At 36.5% G+C, this 15,857-nt stretch overlaps 1 protein-coding gene across 1 annotated transcript; it reads left to right on the top strand.

Annotated features, from left to right (window-relative positions):
* The first annotated feature begins 7,933 nt into the window (after positions 1 to 7,933).
* LOC137740696 (ABC transporter B family member 15-like) lies at positions 7,934 to 15,568 on the top strand. Its single transcript, XM_068480527.2, has 7 exons — positions 7,934 to 8,381; positions 8,762 to 8,816; positions 8,908 to 9,086; positions 9,253 to 9,710; positions 10,207 to 10,747; positions 12,686 to 13,588; positions 13,930 to 15,568. Exons 1-7 carry the CDS (start codon positions 8,139 to 8,141, stop codon positions 15,319 to 15,321), a joined length of 3,771 nt encoding a protein of 1,256 aa, XP_068336628.2. The 5' UTR covers positions 7,934 to 8,138; the 3' UTR covers positions 15,322 to 15,568.
* The last annotated feature ends 289 nt before the right edge of the window (positions 15,569 to 15,857 follow it).

Raw genomic sequence — 15,857 nt, 5'->3', positions numbered from 1 at the left:
GTAGCATCAGCCATCTGCAAACCCTATTAACCACTTTAGCTGAATCATATTGAAGTGAAGCACCTCCTTCACTTTTCTCTATTGTGTAGTTTACTGGCTTGGGATGCTGAAGACGCCCACAAGTTTACAGAGGCCTGGCATGCACTACTAGCTAGCTACTTTATCTCATTCATGCTACTTCACGTGTGTTGGAGCATGTGTTACCGTTGAGCAATCAAGTGAAAAGTCTGATATGGTATCAAATCACTTAACAATAGTAAAAAGCTGTAGATCTTTAAGCCCTTGTGCAATACTTGTGAGAGTCATGTTGTCAAACCCTTCTTGTAAACACACTAACGCATTAACAAAACAAATTAGAAGGAATGCATAGCTCCAAGCAAATTAAAATTGATCATGTCTACCAGGGTGGACACAATCAAGTAGCACTGGACCGGAGTGTGCCCCTTGCTTTTATCGTGCTGTCATTGAGGACCAAAATCATAAGCATTTAGAACCAAATATGTGTACATATGTGTGTGTGTGTGTGTGTGTGTGTGTGTATATATATAAATTTTTTTTTTTAAGCTCTTGTTCAGGAGTTGGAAAAATGGCAGCATCGATGCGCACAATACAACAGACGGTTATAAATACATTGATCCGTACATAGAATCTATGCTACTGCAAAAGTGTAAATACATAACTTTTGTTTTCTTTTTATAAAAGTGATTTAAAGAAGGGAGAATAGAAGATAAGACTGTTCGAGTGTATGAGTTCTTTACAGCAACTTAAAAAGCACCAATGAATTGACAAGAACATGAATACAAGACTCATCAAAGCAAAAATTAGGATACATTTAGCAACTTAAAACTAATATTCATGTAATCAAATTTTGCACGCAATATGTTTTAAGTTCAGGTTGTCTGCAAAAAATTAATATAAGTTTAGCTATTAATTCCCAATAAAGATGGATTTGATCCCACTCTTAATTTCTAAGTAAGTATACAAATCATGTTCATAATTATAAACAACCACTTTTACTGGAACATTGGGTGGTTGAGCTTGAAGACAGTTAATATACATATGACTGATGTGGTCTTGAAATTAAAAGAATTAAGATATTTCAAATGGGGAATCCAATATTATGGGTGTTTTAAATCTTATTCTCTTCAAAATTGCCTTTATTCCCACTTTTAAATGCAAAATATATTCACCCATATTGAAGTATAACACAAAACGTACGAGAACGAATTGTTTCCAGTTGGTGATTTGTCCTGGTCCAAATATAATCTTTTTCCAATTGGAAAAAAAATATTCTCTGCTATATTTACTTTTAGTGATTTTGGAACTTTTCTTGTACATACACAACTGAAAGCTATATTGATACTCAAATGTTATAGGTAAGAAACGTAGTCGTCCGCTGTTTTCCTCAAATATGTAGGTAGGGAGGTTCTTATATGTAATTAGGTATATATATTAATGCCACTTAATATATTTTAGTATGTGATGAGTGAAATAGAGATACCAATTTTTAGATTGAGCATGACATCTAAGTTAATTTTTCTTCTCAATTATAACATAACTATAACGTTACACGATGAGGGAAATTCTTACATGTAATTAGATTTATCTGTCTTATCTCACTCATTATGTAACTAACTACACGTAATCCGGTTAAATATCAAGGAGGGTAATATATAATCCGATTACATACACCTCTGTTTTTCTCTTCGAGTGTAAGACATATCTCGATTTTAACCAACACTACAAGAAAAAGCGGCAACAAATTAAAAGTTGGTATCAAGGGACCTCGAATGATAAGAGATGAACCGCGCGCATCAATCACAGTCATGGATCGATCCCACCAGTTAGTTGATATATATGTGTGTTGAGAGTGAATCTTATATCGGAAAAAGAATTGATCTCGCATGTGTTTATAAGAAATTGGTCATTCCCTGTATTGCTAATTGGTTTTATGATGAAACCCCACATTTTTTCATATATGGTATTAGAGTCATATCGTCTCATATGTGATGCTCAACGGCACACGTACTTTACATCATCCGATTTGTATTGTCCACATGGTAGACTTGAAAATTTACCACACATATGAGCTTGTGTTGAAATTGAATACCACTTCGGAAAAAGAAAAAATTTTATATGTGTTTATAAGAGATTGAATTACTTATCGTATTGTCATTGATTTTATGATGGATTCTTTAGTATGTTGTAATTGAAAAGCATAAACTATTGCATGAACTTTCCTACGGAGTACATACATGACCAGTCACTTTGCATCATGGGAAAAAGTTCAATATATTGGTGATGAAAATTGAAAAACTGAAGTTGGTGGATTAAAAAGACAAAGAGAAAAGAGAGAGAGGGGGGGGGGGGGGGGGGGGGCGGGGCGCGTGGCGTTTATGGGGTAAAGGACCATATTGACAAGCGAAAGAAAAACAAATGACATGGAGTTGAACCCGAAAGATGTGACTAATGATAACATGATTAAGTGTTAGTTTCTGATAGCAATATGAGTTTGTCAATGAAGAGTATGTCCATGTCAACTGTCTGCCGGCCAATTGGTAATGTGATTAGGATGCTACTTTCTTATCTTTTCAAGCATGCAATTTCACGAAGAAATCAAACACAATATCTTAAGTGCATGTGTTAATATTGCAAAACATTATATTACATATAATCGTTTTCTTCTTTTGTATCTGGTCTCATAACTACACCATTAGTCACCTAAATTAAGCATCTCCTCAAACTATTCCATCAATATAACCAATTTAGTTGTACATAGTGTAATCTTCAAATATTGTCCAACTTAATCAGATGAACCGTTTACTTTGTTTTAGATTTGTACAAAATAATTTTTAATTTGTTAGGTTTATTAGTTTAGAGAAGACCGTGGATAATTATACATATCACATCAAACTAAAACGTCACTACGTGCGTTTCTAATGCTTCAACAAGAAAAATACAAATTAAAATAAAACGACAATGGTATTATAGTAGTATGTAATCAGTGTCAACCCCCTTTATTTGGCTTCAAGCATTCAACATATAACGGGGGATGGAATTCTCATTCTGGACCCGAAAAAAAAAAAAAAAAAGAACTCTTACTTTATACATTATACTTCAAAGTTCAAACGTATTTCTTTATATGTTTAGCTTGAACATAAAGCCATATGCAAGTACGTCATATGTACTACTTTACTTGAAATCCTGGATCTCTACTCTTCCTAACAGACAAGGAGAACCCTACCATGTTCCATAAATTCGTATAAGAGATGAGCGAAAGGAAGTTGAGGATGGGAGGTGGCATATTAAGTTGTTAATGAGTATTCATTAAGTTTTATTTAGTTTGATTTCATCTTACATTATCATTATCACAATCAATCTCACATTTATATTATTATAATATTAAATTAAACGGATCTTAACAGGTACCCATTAAGTGCTTATAAATTGTAATCATATATAATTTCTTCACTCTTGACAATGAGAACTGTCAAAATGCATTAATGGCTTCCTCCTGCTGCCTGCAGAGAGAAGACCACTGCATGTCTTTCCTTTTTCGTCCACATTTCTGCATGTGGCACCATCTGCATAAAGTTTCTGGAACTGAAAACTACCAAATTTGGTCACCCATGCATATTAATGCACAATTCCACAGCATTCTAGCGACTGTTTTCAAATCTATTTTCTAATTAATGCAACTCTTTTATAAATTTGTTAATTTGGAATTTGCGATTTTACTAGGAGAAATATTAAGAAGATTTTTTTCAAAAACATGACTCTTTATAGGTTCTTTGTCATTTCATATTTTTTACATAATATTTTAAAATATTAATATAAAAAATAACGTTAAATTATGAGATAACTAAAAATCTCCCTTAAAAAAACGACATTTAACAGTCTCTTTTTGCGAAACATATCTAAGAAACCTGCAGCTATAATAAAAGCCAAATTTAATGCAAGTCTTTATAAATATAGGATTTGGATCCTCTCCTGACCAAAGGAGATGGAGCCTCCTGATCCAAATACACAGGTCCACGACTACAATTATTATAACTTTTAGAGAAACTTCCTATTTGTAATTGTTTGATCAAAATTTAACGGTTCATGTGTTTGAATCAGGAGGATCCGTCTCCCTTGCTCAGGAGAGGATTCAAATCCATAAATATATTATGTATATATGCAAACCAATTGAAATTAAACCCAATACCTAACCAACAAAAATAAGATTACTGGGTATCGTCCAAGCCACGTGTATGTTATGAGCCACGTGTTCACCTTCTTGCATGTTTTTGTTGAGAGATGCTCTTTTGGGGTTTGCATCCTCGCCGGATCCCCCCGGGATCCTAGGATCAAGGCACGATAATCGTTGATCAAAAATCATACAGTTATAATTAAATAGATTTTTATATTTTTAAAAGTAATACACCTTGTTTTACGTGAAAAATATAAAAAAGAAAAAAATTAGGACAACATGATTTTTTATCAACGGTCCACGTGCGTTAATCCCTATAACTCCCAGGGAGAGAATCCAGGGAGGATCCAAGTCCCTTTTTGCTAAAGATATTTGGGAAGTTATGTATTGTATTCTTTTTCGTATGAAGGTCAGTATATATACAAGCTAATTACAAGAGAATAAGAAATTATATGATTGTAGGAAACTCTAATTATAATTATAAAGTTAATTAAGCCCACACAGGGCTGGGCTCACGTCTCACGTTTGTCACATATTATAATGAATGACAAAAGTTGACTGAATAATAAACATCTATGGGATGAGAATACGAGTGATAGTATTAGTAAAGTCTAAAACCATGCTTTTAGATACAAAAGAAAACCTCTCGTTTTTGTCCCTTGCAATCAGAATATATATGATTTTGATCGTTTTGTACCAATGGTATCTGATTTCTTTATTATTTTCATTTCTTTTATTTATTGGATGAGAAGTGGAATGTCAATATGACTGACGGTTATGGCCATGAGCTAGCAGAAGACGGCAACCTAAAATAATGCTTTTTCAACGAGAAAAATAAAATAATGCTTTTTCAATATATTAACCATGTTTTTCCAACGAGCTTCTTCTGGATCAGAAATGAATAACCGTGATTTTTCAATAGTTATCTTTTTTTTTTTTTTTTAAAGAAAAAAAATATTAACCACACTTGTGACAAGCTCTTATTTAAATTTAGTTTTTTCAATTAGTAGTTGGTTATAAGCTGTTAGGACTCTCAGATAAGTCCCGTATTATTTTAATTTTCTCAGCCTAACTGTCTCACAATGCAGTGTACAGCGTGGTTATTGCTTTTGTTTTATTCAATTTTTATGGTTTATTGATTCAGTGACACCGTTAGGACTGTCAGCAAAATTTTAAAACACATATATCAGGCATACTCTAGAATCCAAATAACTAGCTAGCTTAATTAGAATTGTTTATACTTAATTTTAATGTAATCGTGATGAGAGGGAAGTGATGATATTTGATGCAATTCTTTTATGCACCTGATGTGAGTCTTGTACGAATCTTTGTTTGACGAAAAAAAAAATATATACTACTGATAATAATTTACGAATCTTGAGGACAACCAATGAAGTAATTGCTGAAATTTAGTGAATGTTTTTTCACAAACAATAGCGGAGGTTAAATTGTAAATGTCATGAGAGAAAGAGACTAGTGGAGATCAAACTCGCAACAGAGTGCATATGCGTTATTGTTTTTCATCATATGGTAATAATAATAACAACTTTTAATAGTAATTAACTCTATTTGTGGGGGAAATAGTAATAGAAATATTTTATCCCAAATAATATTTTCTACATGGGTACTAATCAAATATTAAGTTTTGTAAATAATTTGATAATACAATGGATACATTAAATATATGAACCAACTACTTTATTAATATTTTTAGATGCATTGTATCTAATAGTTTGATATAAATATATGCAACAACTACTCGAACAATATTTTTTGCATTTAACCAATGAGCATTTGGTTTGGTGATAGTTGTCTAACATATTCGTAGATTAACCAATTATTTTTTTTTATCGATTTGTGCATATAATTGCCAGTACGGTATGCATACGTAATGACTTTAATATTTAATTGTGATTTAATTAACGGCATAATTTTGTATAAAACCCTTATTTTCTTCAGAATGTTCCTTTTGGTAGAAAACAAAAATATCAAGCTAATATTCGTTTTAATGGGGAAAAAAAGAAAAGATTGATGAGGAAATTTGTTTAGAACATGGAAAAAATTTGCCCTATTTGTGGTATTGATGAGGAAAATCAAAATCATTTGTTTCTAAATTGCCAACGTGCTATGGAGATCTGGAACCTTTTTCCTGTAAGTCCTTGGAAAAATAATTTGAATCAAGTAAATAATGTGATTGATTGGTTGGAAACGCTGGATGCTAAGGAAGGAAAGGCGTTGAGTGATTCAAGCAAAGGGTTCCTTAACTGCTGGCACATTTGGAATAACAGAAATAACAAAGTTTTTAGAAGTTTAAATCCTATGGCAACTAGCTTAGCCATTGTGGCAAATATTGGTGTTTCTTATTTGCAGACCAACTGTAAGAAGAAATCCAACGGCGACCACACCATTGAGCACCCCATCAAATGGCTTCCTCCCCCTCACGGTTGTATTAAACTAAACTGTGATGGTTATGTGCGGCTTTTGTTTTAAGTTGTTGGTGTGGGGGCGATTAATCTGAATGGCGCCACTATTTCTACTGCGGAGACTATTGCGTTGAAGGAAGGACAGTTGCTCGCTAGACGGAAGGGTATAAATACTTTAATGGTTGCAGGAGACTCAAAGCTGGTTATCCAGGTGGTTCTTTGGCGATTGGGTCCCTCCTTGGCGTCTTAATCTGATCATCAACAATATAAAGTGGCTGGCTTCTGATTTTATAATATTAGTTGGAAGCATATATTCAGGAAAACAAATTTTATAGCTGATGCCTTAGCCCATGTATGTCTCTCGATAGATAATCCTTTCTTTTGGGACCACTGTCTTCCGAGGTCGGCCATGGAAGTTTTTAGATTTGATTGTTTGGGCACTGGTTGTACCAGAGATTTTGAGCTTTTATAAAATTTTATTTTCTGGTAAAAAAAGAAAAAAAAAAGATTGATATGTGGATTTAAATAAATAGATAGAAAGAAGTAGTGAAAAAAAAGTAGAAAGGTAGGAAAAAAAAAAATAAATAAAACCCTTCAAATATAATTAATAATTGTTTTGTACCAAGTTGAAGGTATAACATGTCGCAATTCCCAATTCTAAAACCCAAATGAGTAATAATCCAAGATCCAGGTTCCAAATCAAGAAATTAAGCGCCAGCAGAGACCATTATTCCTGCAATATTCCAATTCGTTTTTAATCCATTATTCCTGCAACATTCCAATTCGTTTTTAATCCATTGTTCCTGCAACATTCCACACCATTATTTCTGCAATATTCCAATTCGTTTTTAATCCATTGTTCCTGCAACATTCCACAGGCTTGCCAAGGGGGGATTGCTTTGCGAGCAAGAAGCTATTTGGTTTGAAGAATCACCGGATATGTTAGCTGATGTTTTGATCGAGGATAGTCTCAATGTTTAATTTATAAGTTTTTGTAGTTTTTATCATGGTGATCTATTTTTCTTTGATTTCTAGTTGAAAACCTGACAAAGTTTTTTATTTATTTTTCTTCCCAGAAGTATGTAAATTGTGATCTACCGAGTTCACTTGTACATAATTAAATTGTGATCTGTCATTTTCTACGATTTCTTTTGTTGCTTAATGAATAAAATAAATAAATAATCATTTGCTTTTTAAAAACACTATATAGCAACAGATGCTTACGGGGAATAACTAGTCATGTGGACCCACCGATCGTCACTAATGACGCTATCCGCAGAGAAGAGCCTATAAAGTCAGCCGTGATCTTCTCCCATCAGCACATGTTCATTTTATTCATCCCAACTTCATTTCACTTACAAAAGTCCTATGCATAAGAAATCCTAATCCTATGGGCTCTGAAGATATATAGTGTACTATAGTGAAGACCAAAGGGTTTATATATTTTTGAAGCATACATAACCCGAGTCGGGACGTGGTCTGAGAATCTTAACTGTTGTTTGGTTGCTGAGAAAGGGTGGAAAATGGGACAGAAAAGTCCCAGTAAGGACAACAACAGCAGCAGCACGATGAAAGTTGGGTCCATGAGGTCCATCTTCATGCATGCTGATGGGGTTGATAGATTGTTGATGATTTTAGGGCTGTTTGGATCCCTTGGTGATGGCTTCTCCACACCGCTAGTTTTGTTGATCACTAGCAAATTGATGAACAATATTGGCGGTTCACCAACTTCGGCTCAAGATGCGTTTCTGCATAACATAAATAAGGTAATCATTTAATTTAAGTATCACACACTCTCTCTCTCTCTCTCTCTCTCTCTCTCTCTCTCTCTCTTTTCGCGGAATGATCTTTTCACCTTCTGTTCACAAACTCAAAGCCGATAATTTTGACACTTTTTTTCTTTGGCTTTCTATATGCCCTCACAAGTGCATATAAACTATGGAATATTTACTTTGCAGTGCAGTTGATTGAAAGAGGAGTACGAGAAAATTTGTTGTTTCACTCTAACTTCGCATATTATGAGTGAACATAAAAATATAAACAGTTCAGATTATACTCGGCTGAAAAATGGACTGCGAAAATCGTTGCAAAAAGGAAAACACAAATATTTAATTTCTAACTGGGTTCTGGTTTTTGTGGTTGGCAGAATGCAGTGGCGCTGTTGTACTTGGCTTGTGGGGGATTTGTTTGTTGTTTCCTAGGTGGGTTTCACCAAATGTTGTTTACTTTTGCTCACTCAATGACTCAATGAAATAATAACTAATATATCTCTTTGAATTTGTAATTTTGTAGAGGGATATTGCTGGACAAGAACCGGCGAGAGGCAAGCAGCTAGAATGAGAGTCAGATATTTGAAAGCGGTTCTACGGCAAGATGTAGGCTACTTTGATTTACATGTCACAAGCACCTCAGAAGTCATCACAAGTGTCTCTAATGATAGCTTAGTGATTCAAGATGTCCTAAGTGAAAAGGTAATCCCACAAGTTTTCATTGTGCATAATTTATCAAAAGTTGTTATCAACACTTTAAAATCGTCATTCTAATAAGCGAGTGCATAATGACTGTTTTGTAGTATTAATAACCTTTACGACTTTATTTTCATCAAGTAATGAAGTTGCATGTTTCAAATTCCACCAGTTACCGAACTTCTTGATGAATTCCTCCATGTTCTTTGGAAGCTACATAGCGGCGTTTATAATGATGTGGAGGCTAGCAATCGTAGGGTTTCCATTTGTGGTGCTGCTAGTAATTCCCGGTTTAATTTACGGAAGGACTTTGATGGGATTAGCTAGGCAGATTAGGGAAGAGTACAACAAGGCTGCCAACATAGCAGAGCAGGCAATTTCTTCAATCCGGACCGTTTATGCCTTCGTCGGAGAAAACAAAACTGTATCCGAATTCTCTGTGGCTCTTCAGGGCTCCGTCAAGTTGGGATTGAGCCAGGGCTTGGCTAAAGGCCTGGCCATTGGAAGTAACGGCGTTGTCTTCGCCATTTGGTCTTTCATGTCATATTATGGAAGCAGAATGGTCATGTACCATGGCGCTCGGGGAGGCACTGTTTTTGCTGTTGGTGCTGCCGTCGCCGTTGGTGGATTGTATGCTCGACGCCTTTTTGCATATTTTTAATACGTATATTGTTGATTTTTTTTTTTTTTTTCTTTTCGTCGGGAAATTGCATTGATCAAACTGGTTTAGACTTTTAATAAAAAATAGAATGTGAACTACACTAAACGGGTGCTAAAGTGACACAAAACTGTGAGTAGTGTATGACATATTGTTTGTTTAGTGTTTCTTATTATATTTTTGAGAAAATTTATAAAATGTCTACTCATGTATATTGCCTCTTTTTTATTCGTTACGCCAAAAAAATGACAATGTACCATGTACTGTAGTTTGTAGATTGGTAAATTGGTACTTCTTGTAAGGACAAACTTATATATAACCTCCCAAAAATGATGCATCATTTGATTTTCTTCGATTTTGTTTCTGTTTATGATAAAATATTAACCGTGTATCATGTACTGTAGATTGTTATGATCCTTTTAATTTACCCAAATTCTTAATACATGGTTTTATTGTTTTGGTGAACAGGGCTTTAGGTTCTGGACTATCAAACTTGAAGTACTTTTCAGAGGCATGTTCGGCAGCCGAGCGCATAATGGAAGTGATAAGAAGAGTTCCCAAGATCGATTCCGACAACATGGAAGGCGAATGTCTAGAGGATGTCTCCGGTGAAGTCGAGTTCAAGCATGTGGAATTCACATACCCATCGAGACCCGAAAGCATCATCTTCAAAGACTTCAACTTGACAATTCCGGCGGGCAAAACGGTGGCGTTGGTGGGCGGAAGCGGCTCGGGGAAGTCCACGGTGATATCGCTGTTGCAGCGGTTTTATGATCCACTCGGAGGCGAGGTTCTTCTTGATGGGGTGGCGATAAATAAGCTTCAGCTCAGGTGGCTGAGATCGCAGATGGGTTTGGTGAGCCAGGAACCTGCTCTATTTGCAACCAGCATTAAGGAGAACGTACTTTTTGGGAAAGAAGACGCTGAGATTGAAGAGGTTATTGAGGCTGGAAAAGCTGCCAATGCTCATAATTTCATCTCCCAGTTGCCTCAAGGATACGATACTCAGGTAATTACTTCACTAGCATGTAACACGTGAATTAGTGACATAATACTTACTGACTTTTTTCATATAAGAGATTATTTTTTTAACTTTTAATCACAATTTGACGTAGAAACTAAAATATATCATCATAAATAAAAAGATTAAAAAAATATTTCAACACATGTCAAAATTTGATTTGTTAACAAAAACGAATGACACTTTGCATATAAAAATCAAGTATTTTTATTAGAAATGGTGTGACATTTAAACATTCCACTTTTTAAGCAAATGACAAATCATTGCTTTTCAATTGTTACTCACATATGCAAAATGTCAAAGAATTTGTCTTTTGATATGTTTGTCGTCTAGTGTAATGGATCCGCATGGGAGCCAAAGATAACTAGACAAACTGGTCTGGGGGGTTTATGTTAGGGCAGTAATTCAACACTCTTTTTTTTTTTACCTTATTTTGTATACACTTTCTTAATTTTGATCGTTAATTTTACTTTATAATTGTTTAATTTAGTGGCTATAAAATTAGAAAGGTGTTGTATGAAATGAGCTGAGGTGTGTAAAAAACACTGAGCTTATCTTTTTCGTGGATGTTTTGGGCAAAAAGTGGATTTTAAATTATATCAATATGGTTTTCATTGGTGTATTCTTCTAGTGCAAGCTCTTTCTTATTCTTATTTCCCATTTTTCCCGAGAAGTCCTTGCTTTCCTGTAGAGAATGACATGAGTAAGTAAGAAATGTGAATAAAAAAAGGATTATCTTAGTTTATAGATATAGTTTTAAAATTATATATTTACTATACAGTTGTATATCTATTATTTTATATAATAATAATCCTCTACTGTGCGCATTCCTTTATGCATCTTATTGCTCCTAAACCTTGATGTGTATCTATTATTTTATATAATAATAATCCTCTACTCTGCGCATACCTTTATGCATCTTATTGCTCCTAAACCTTGATGATTTTGTCCCCCCACTAGGCTATGTAGGTCTTCCCTTCAATCGTCTAAAGTTGCAACAGAACAAACCCAATATAGTAGTAGTATTGCATGCGCATCACTATGTGCAGCCATCAGTTGCATCATATAAATCTTCACCACCTTGGTTATTACATAATTGGTGATTAATGTTATAGCACTTTATTACGTTATATCCTGCCCTTAAGTAAGGTTTTAATTTAATCAGGAATCAAGATAATTGCTAAATATAATACGAATTTGATTGCCTCTCTAGCATGTTAGACCGTCTTAAAAAAGCCTTCCCCCAAAAACCCCAATAAAAAAAAAGCTCTAAACTAGTATTCTACCATTTTCTTACTCTCAAATGATAACATTAGTAGTTAAATTGTTAAATGTTAGGGGGAGGGTGATCAATGGAGGATGAATCGCACCAAGGTACATAGGCCTTATTACTTTTCGCCACTGCAATTAAGTGTCATCCGCTAGTCTTGCACAACTTAATTTAGGTAAACTTAATCAGTAAACAACATCTTTATTGCTTCTTTGACAATGATGCTTGCCTTGCATTTTATAATCATCAGTCGAAACTGCATTATAAGATACCTCGAACATACCAACTAGCACTTGATTAAAAATCCTTTCGTTCATGTTTGGAGAAGTTTCAAGTTTAGAAGTTCCTTCATACAATCACTACACTAAGACCCTGTAAATAAAAAGACGTACTTACAATGAGTACGCCATGACATTTAAATTCAATGACTTTACAGCACGTCACTGCATTATTCGTATAAATTTTGCTAAAGTGGCGAACCTGATTTTTGTTTCTCTTATAAATATATTAATTGATATTCTTAGTCTTGTACAATCATTTATGAGTAAGTCTTTCTAGTAATTTTCCTTTCATTTTTATTACAGTTCATGAAACATGCAGACACAAGAAAACTAGATTTTTCAAGTACTAAAACAAATTAACGTTTTGATAAACAGGTTGGCGAGCGGGGTGTTCAAATGTCGGGAGGACAGAAACAAAGGATCGCCATTGCACGAGCCATCATCAAGAAACCTCGTATCCTCCTCCTAGATGAAGCCACCAGCGCACTGGACTCCGAATCCGAACGAATAGTCCAAGAAGCCCTAGACAAAGCAGCCGTCGGCCGCACCACAATCATCATCGCGCACCGCCTCTCCACCATCCGAAATGCGGACGTGATTGCCGTAGTTCAAAACGGCCAGGTCATGGAAATCGGCTCCCACGATGGGCTCTCCGAACGTGAAAACGGCCACTACACGTCCCTTGTCCGCCTCCAACGAACGGAGAAAGAAAAGGAACCAGAAGAGTTAGGGCATTATGGTGCTTCGTCTTCCATTTCAAACGATATTCACAGCACAAGCAGCCGTAGGCTCTCCATGGTGAGTCGTTCGAGTTCCGCAAACTCGTTTGCTCAGGGTAGAGCTCTGGGTCAAGAGAGTGTTGTAGAGTATGAACAGAAGAAACTGCCCGTGCCTTCGTTTAGGAGACTTTTGGCCTTGAACCTTCCGGAGTGGAAACAAGCAGTTATGGGGTGCACGAGTGCGACTCTTTTTGGGGCGGTACAGCCGTTGTACGCGTTTGCGATGGGGTCCATGATATCGGTTTATTTCTTGAAGGACCACGACGAGATTAAAGCGAAGACGAGGACTTATTCTCTTTGCTTTCTAGGGTTGGCAATCTTCTCGTTGCTGATCAATGTCAGCCAGCATTACAACTTTGCTTACATGGGAGAGTACTTGACTAAGAGGATTAGAGAGAGGATGCTTTCAAAGGTACTCACTTTTGAAGTGGGATGGTTTGATCAGGATGAGAATTCTAGTGGTGCCATTTGCTCTAGACTCGCCAAAGATGCCAATGTGGTACGTATAATCAGAATGTGATGATGCTATAGTCCTCAAATTTGTTCACTAATAATCTACTATGATCGATAATGTTGTTCAGACAAACAAACTGATCACATTATTAACACTTTTTTTTAAATGAGTCACTAGTTTAAGAGTGTGTCCATATTAGAATCATGTATGGAGTCGCATATTTTATGTTTTTGTTAAAACTTCCTTAAAATAAATGTGATCCGAACTTCGAACTTAATTTGAAGTTGAAAAGAAAAATAACATTGTAGAGCTAGTTGGACCGATCTTCTTAGCTATATAAAAGTAGGAATTTTTTAAGATTTAAGATGAACATTATTTTGTTGCAGGTGAGATCTTTGGTGGGTGATCGGATGGCTCTTGTTGTACAAACCATGTCAGCAGTAACAGTAGCTTGCACAATGGGTTTGATCATTACATGGAGACTTGCACTTGTCATGATAGCCGTACAACCCCTCATCATTGTATGCTTCTACACAAGGCGTGTCCTGCTCAAAAAGATGTCCCAGAAGGCCATAAAATCCCAGGAAGAAAGCAGCAAGCTCGCCGCGGAAGCAGTCTCCAACCTCCGGACAGTCACCGCCTTCTCATCCCAAAACCGCCTCTTGAAAATGCTCGAAAAGGCCCAAGAAGGCCCTCGTCGGGAGAGTATCCGACAGTCATGGTATGCCGGCATTGGACTTGCTTGTTCCCAAAGCCTCACGACCGTCACTTGGGCCTTCGACTTTTGGTACGGAGGCAAGCTTGTCGCCAAGGGCTACGTCAATGCAAAACAACTTTTCCAGACCTTCATGGTCTTGGTCAGCACGGGCCGGGTCATTGCCGATGCTGGTAGCATGACCACGGACCTCGCCAAGGGAGCAGACGCGGTTGGGTCTGTTTTTGCCGTGTTAGACAAGTACACAAAAATCGAGCCTGAAGACCCCGAAGGTCTCGACCCCAAAAGAATTACGGGCAGCATTGAGCTACGCAACGTACATTTCGCGTACCCCTCTAGGCCCGATGTTATGATCTTCAACGGCTTCTCAATCAAAATCGAGGCCGGAAAATCAACGGCATTGGTGGGCCAAAGTGGTTCAGGTAAATCAACGATCATCGGATTGATAGAACGGTTTTATGATCCGATCAAAGGAATGGTCAAAATCGACGGTCAAGATGTGAAGTCGTATCACCTCAAATCATTGAGAAAACACATAGCATTGGTCAGTCAAGAGCCAACGTTATTTGCCGGGACCATACGAGAAAACATTGTGTACGGCGTATCGGACAAGGTCGATGAGTTGGAGATAGTTGAAGCCGCGAGGGCGGCCAACGCGCACGATTTCATTGCGGGATTGAAAGACGGATATGACACGTCGTGCGGGGACAGGGGAGTGCAGCTATCCGGAGGACAAAAGCAACGGATTGCTATAGCCAGGGCGATACTTCGAAACCCTGTCATTTTGTTGTTGGACGAGGCGACCAGCGCGCTCGACAGTCAGTCTGAAAAGGTTGTGCAGGACGCGCTGGAGCGTGTGATGGTGGGGAGGACTAGCGTGGTGGTGGCCCACAGGTTGAGTACGATACGGAATTGTGATATGATTACTGTGCTGGATAAAGGAAAGGTGGTGGAGAAAGGGACCCACTCGTCGCTTTTGGCCAAGGGGCCTGCAGGTGCTTATTTCTCATTGGTCAGCCTTCAAAGGACCCCACCCACAGAAAAGGGCACTGAATTGTATTGAAATTATAATTAACTCCTCCCTTCTTTTTGTTCTTTTTTTTTTGCCCCACCAAAATGGTGGTTGATGATGAAGGTTTAAATAGTCCTAAGCGGGAAGAGTAAACTTGCAAAAGCTTCAAGTCTCTTTTGAAATAATGGTGTTGGCATTGGGTAAGAAGTATGGACTAGAAAACTAGAAGGGATGCCAAGGTACTGTATAAATATTCTCTCTTTTTTAAACTCTAATGTACATATATGTTGTCTCTCTACTAATTAGGTTTTTTCGTAAAGAGTAGTGTTATACTTACTATATATTTGTACCGTCTTTTCAATAGAGGTAGAGCCCACCAATACATGTGGGTCATATCTCTGTTAAAAAGATGGTACAAATAGATGATAAGAATATCATTTTTGTTTCGTAAAAGGAACCAATGGTTTTAAAGTTTTTTAACTAAAATAAAACATGAAAAGTCTAGTAAGTTGTTAAATTAAAACAAGCATAGTGCTATTCACACATCCGTTTTTACCTCTCATACATCCTTGTTAACGTTTTGTCGT

Source organism: Pyrus communis, chromosome 9, assembly GCF_041283825.1.
Source record: "Pyrus communis isolate YQ-2024b chromosome 9, ASM4128382v1, whole genome shotgun sequence".
NCBI classification, from domain to species: Eukaryota; Viridiplantae; Streptophyta; class Magnoliopsida; order Rosales; family Rosaceae; genus Pyrus; species Pyrus communis.
This window is presented reverse-complemented; position numbering and strand designations above follow the sequence as displayed.

Bases quoted from the DNA above. Each gene is read 5' to 3' on its own strand.
- LOC137740696 (XM_068480527.2), top strand. From the start codon at position 8,139: ATGGGACAGAAAAGTCCCAGTAAGGACAACAACAGCAGCAGCACGATG. The intron at 8,817-8,907 runs GTGGGTTTCACC...GTAATTTTGTAG, and splicing joins ATTTGTTTGTTGTTTCCTAG to AGGGATATTGCTGGACAAGA. The intron at 9,711-10,206 runs GTATGCTCGACG...TTTGGTGAACAG, and splicing joins GCCGTCGCCGTTGGTGGATT to GGCTTTAGGTTCTGGACTAT.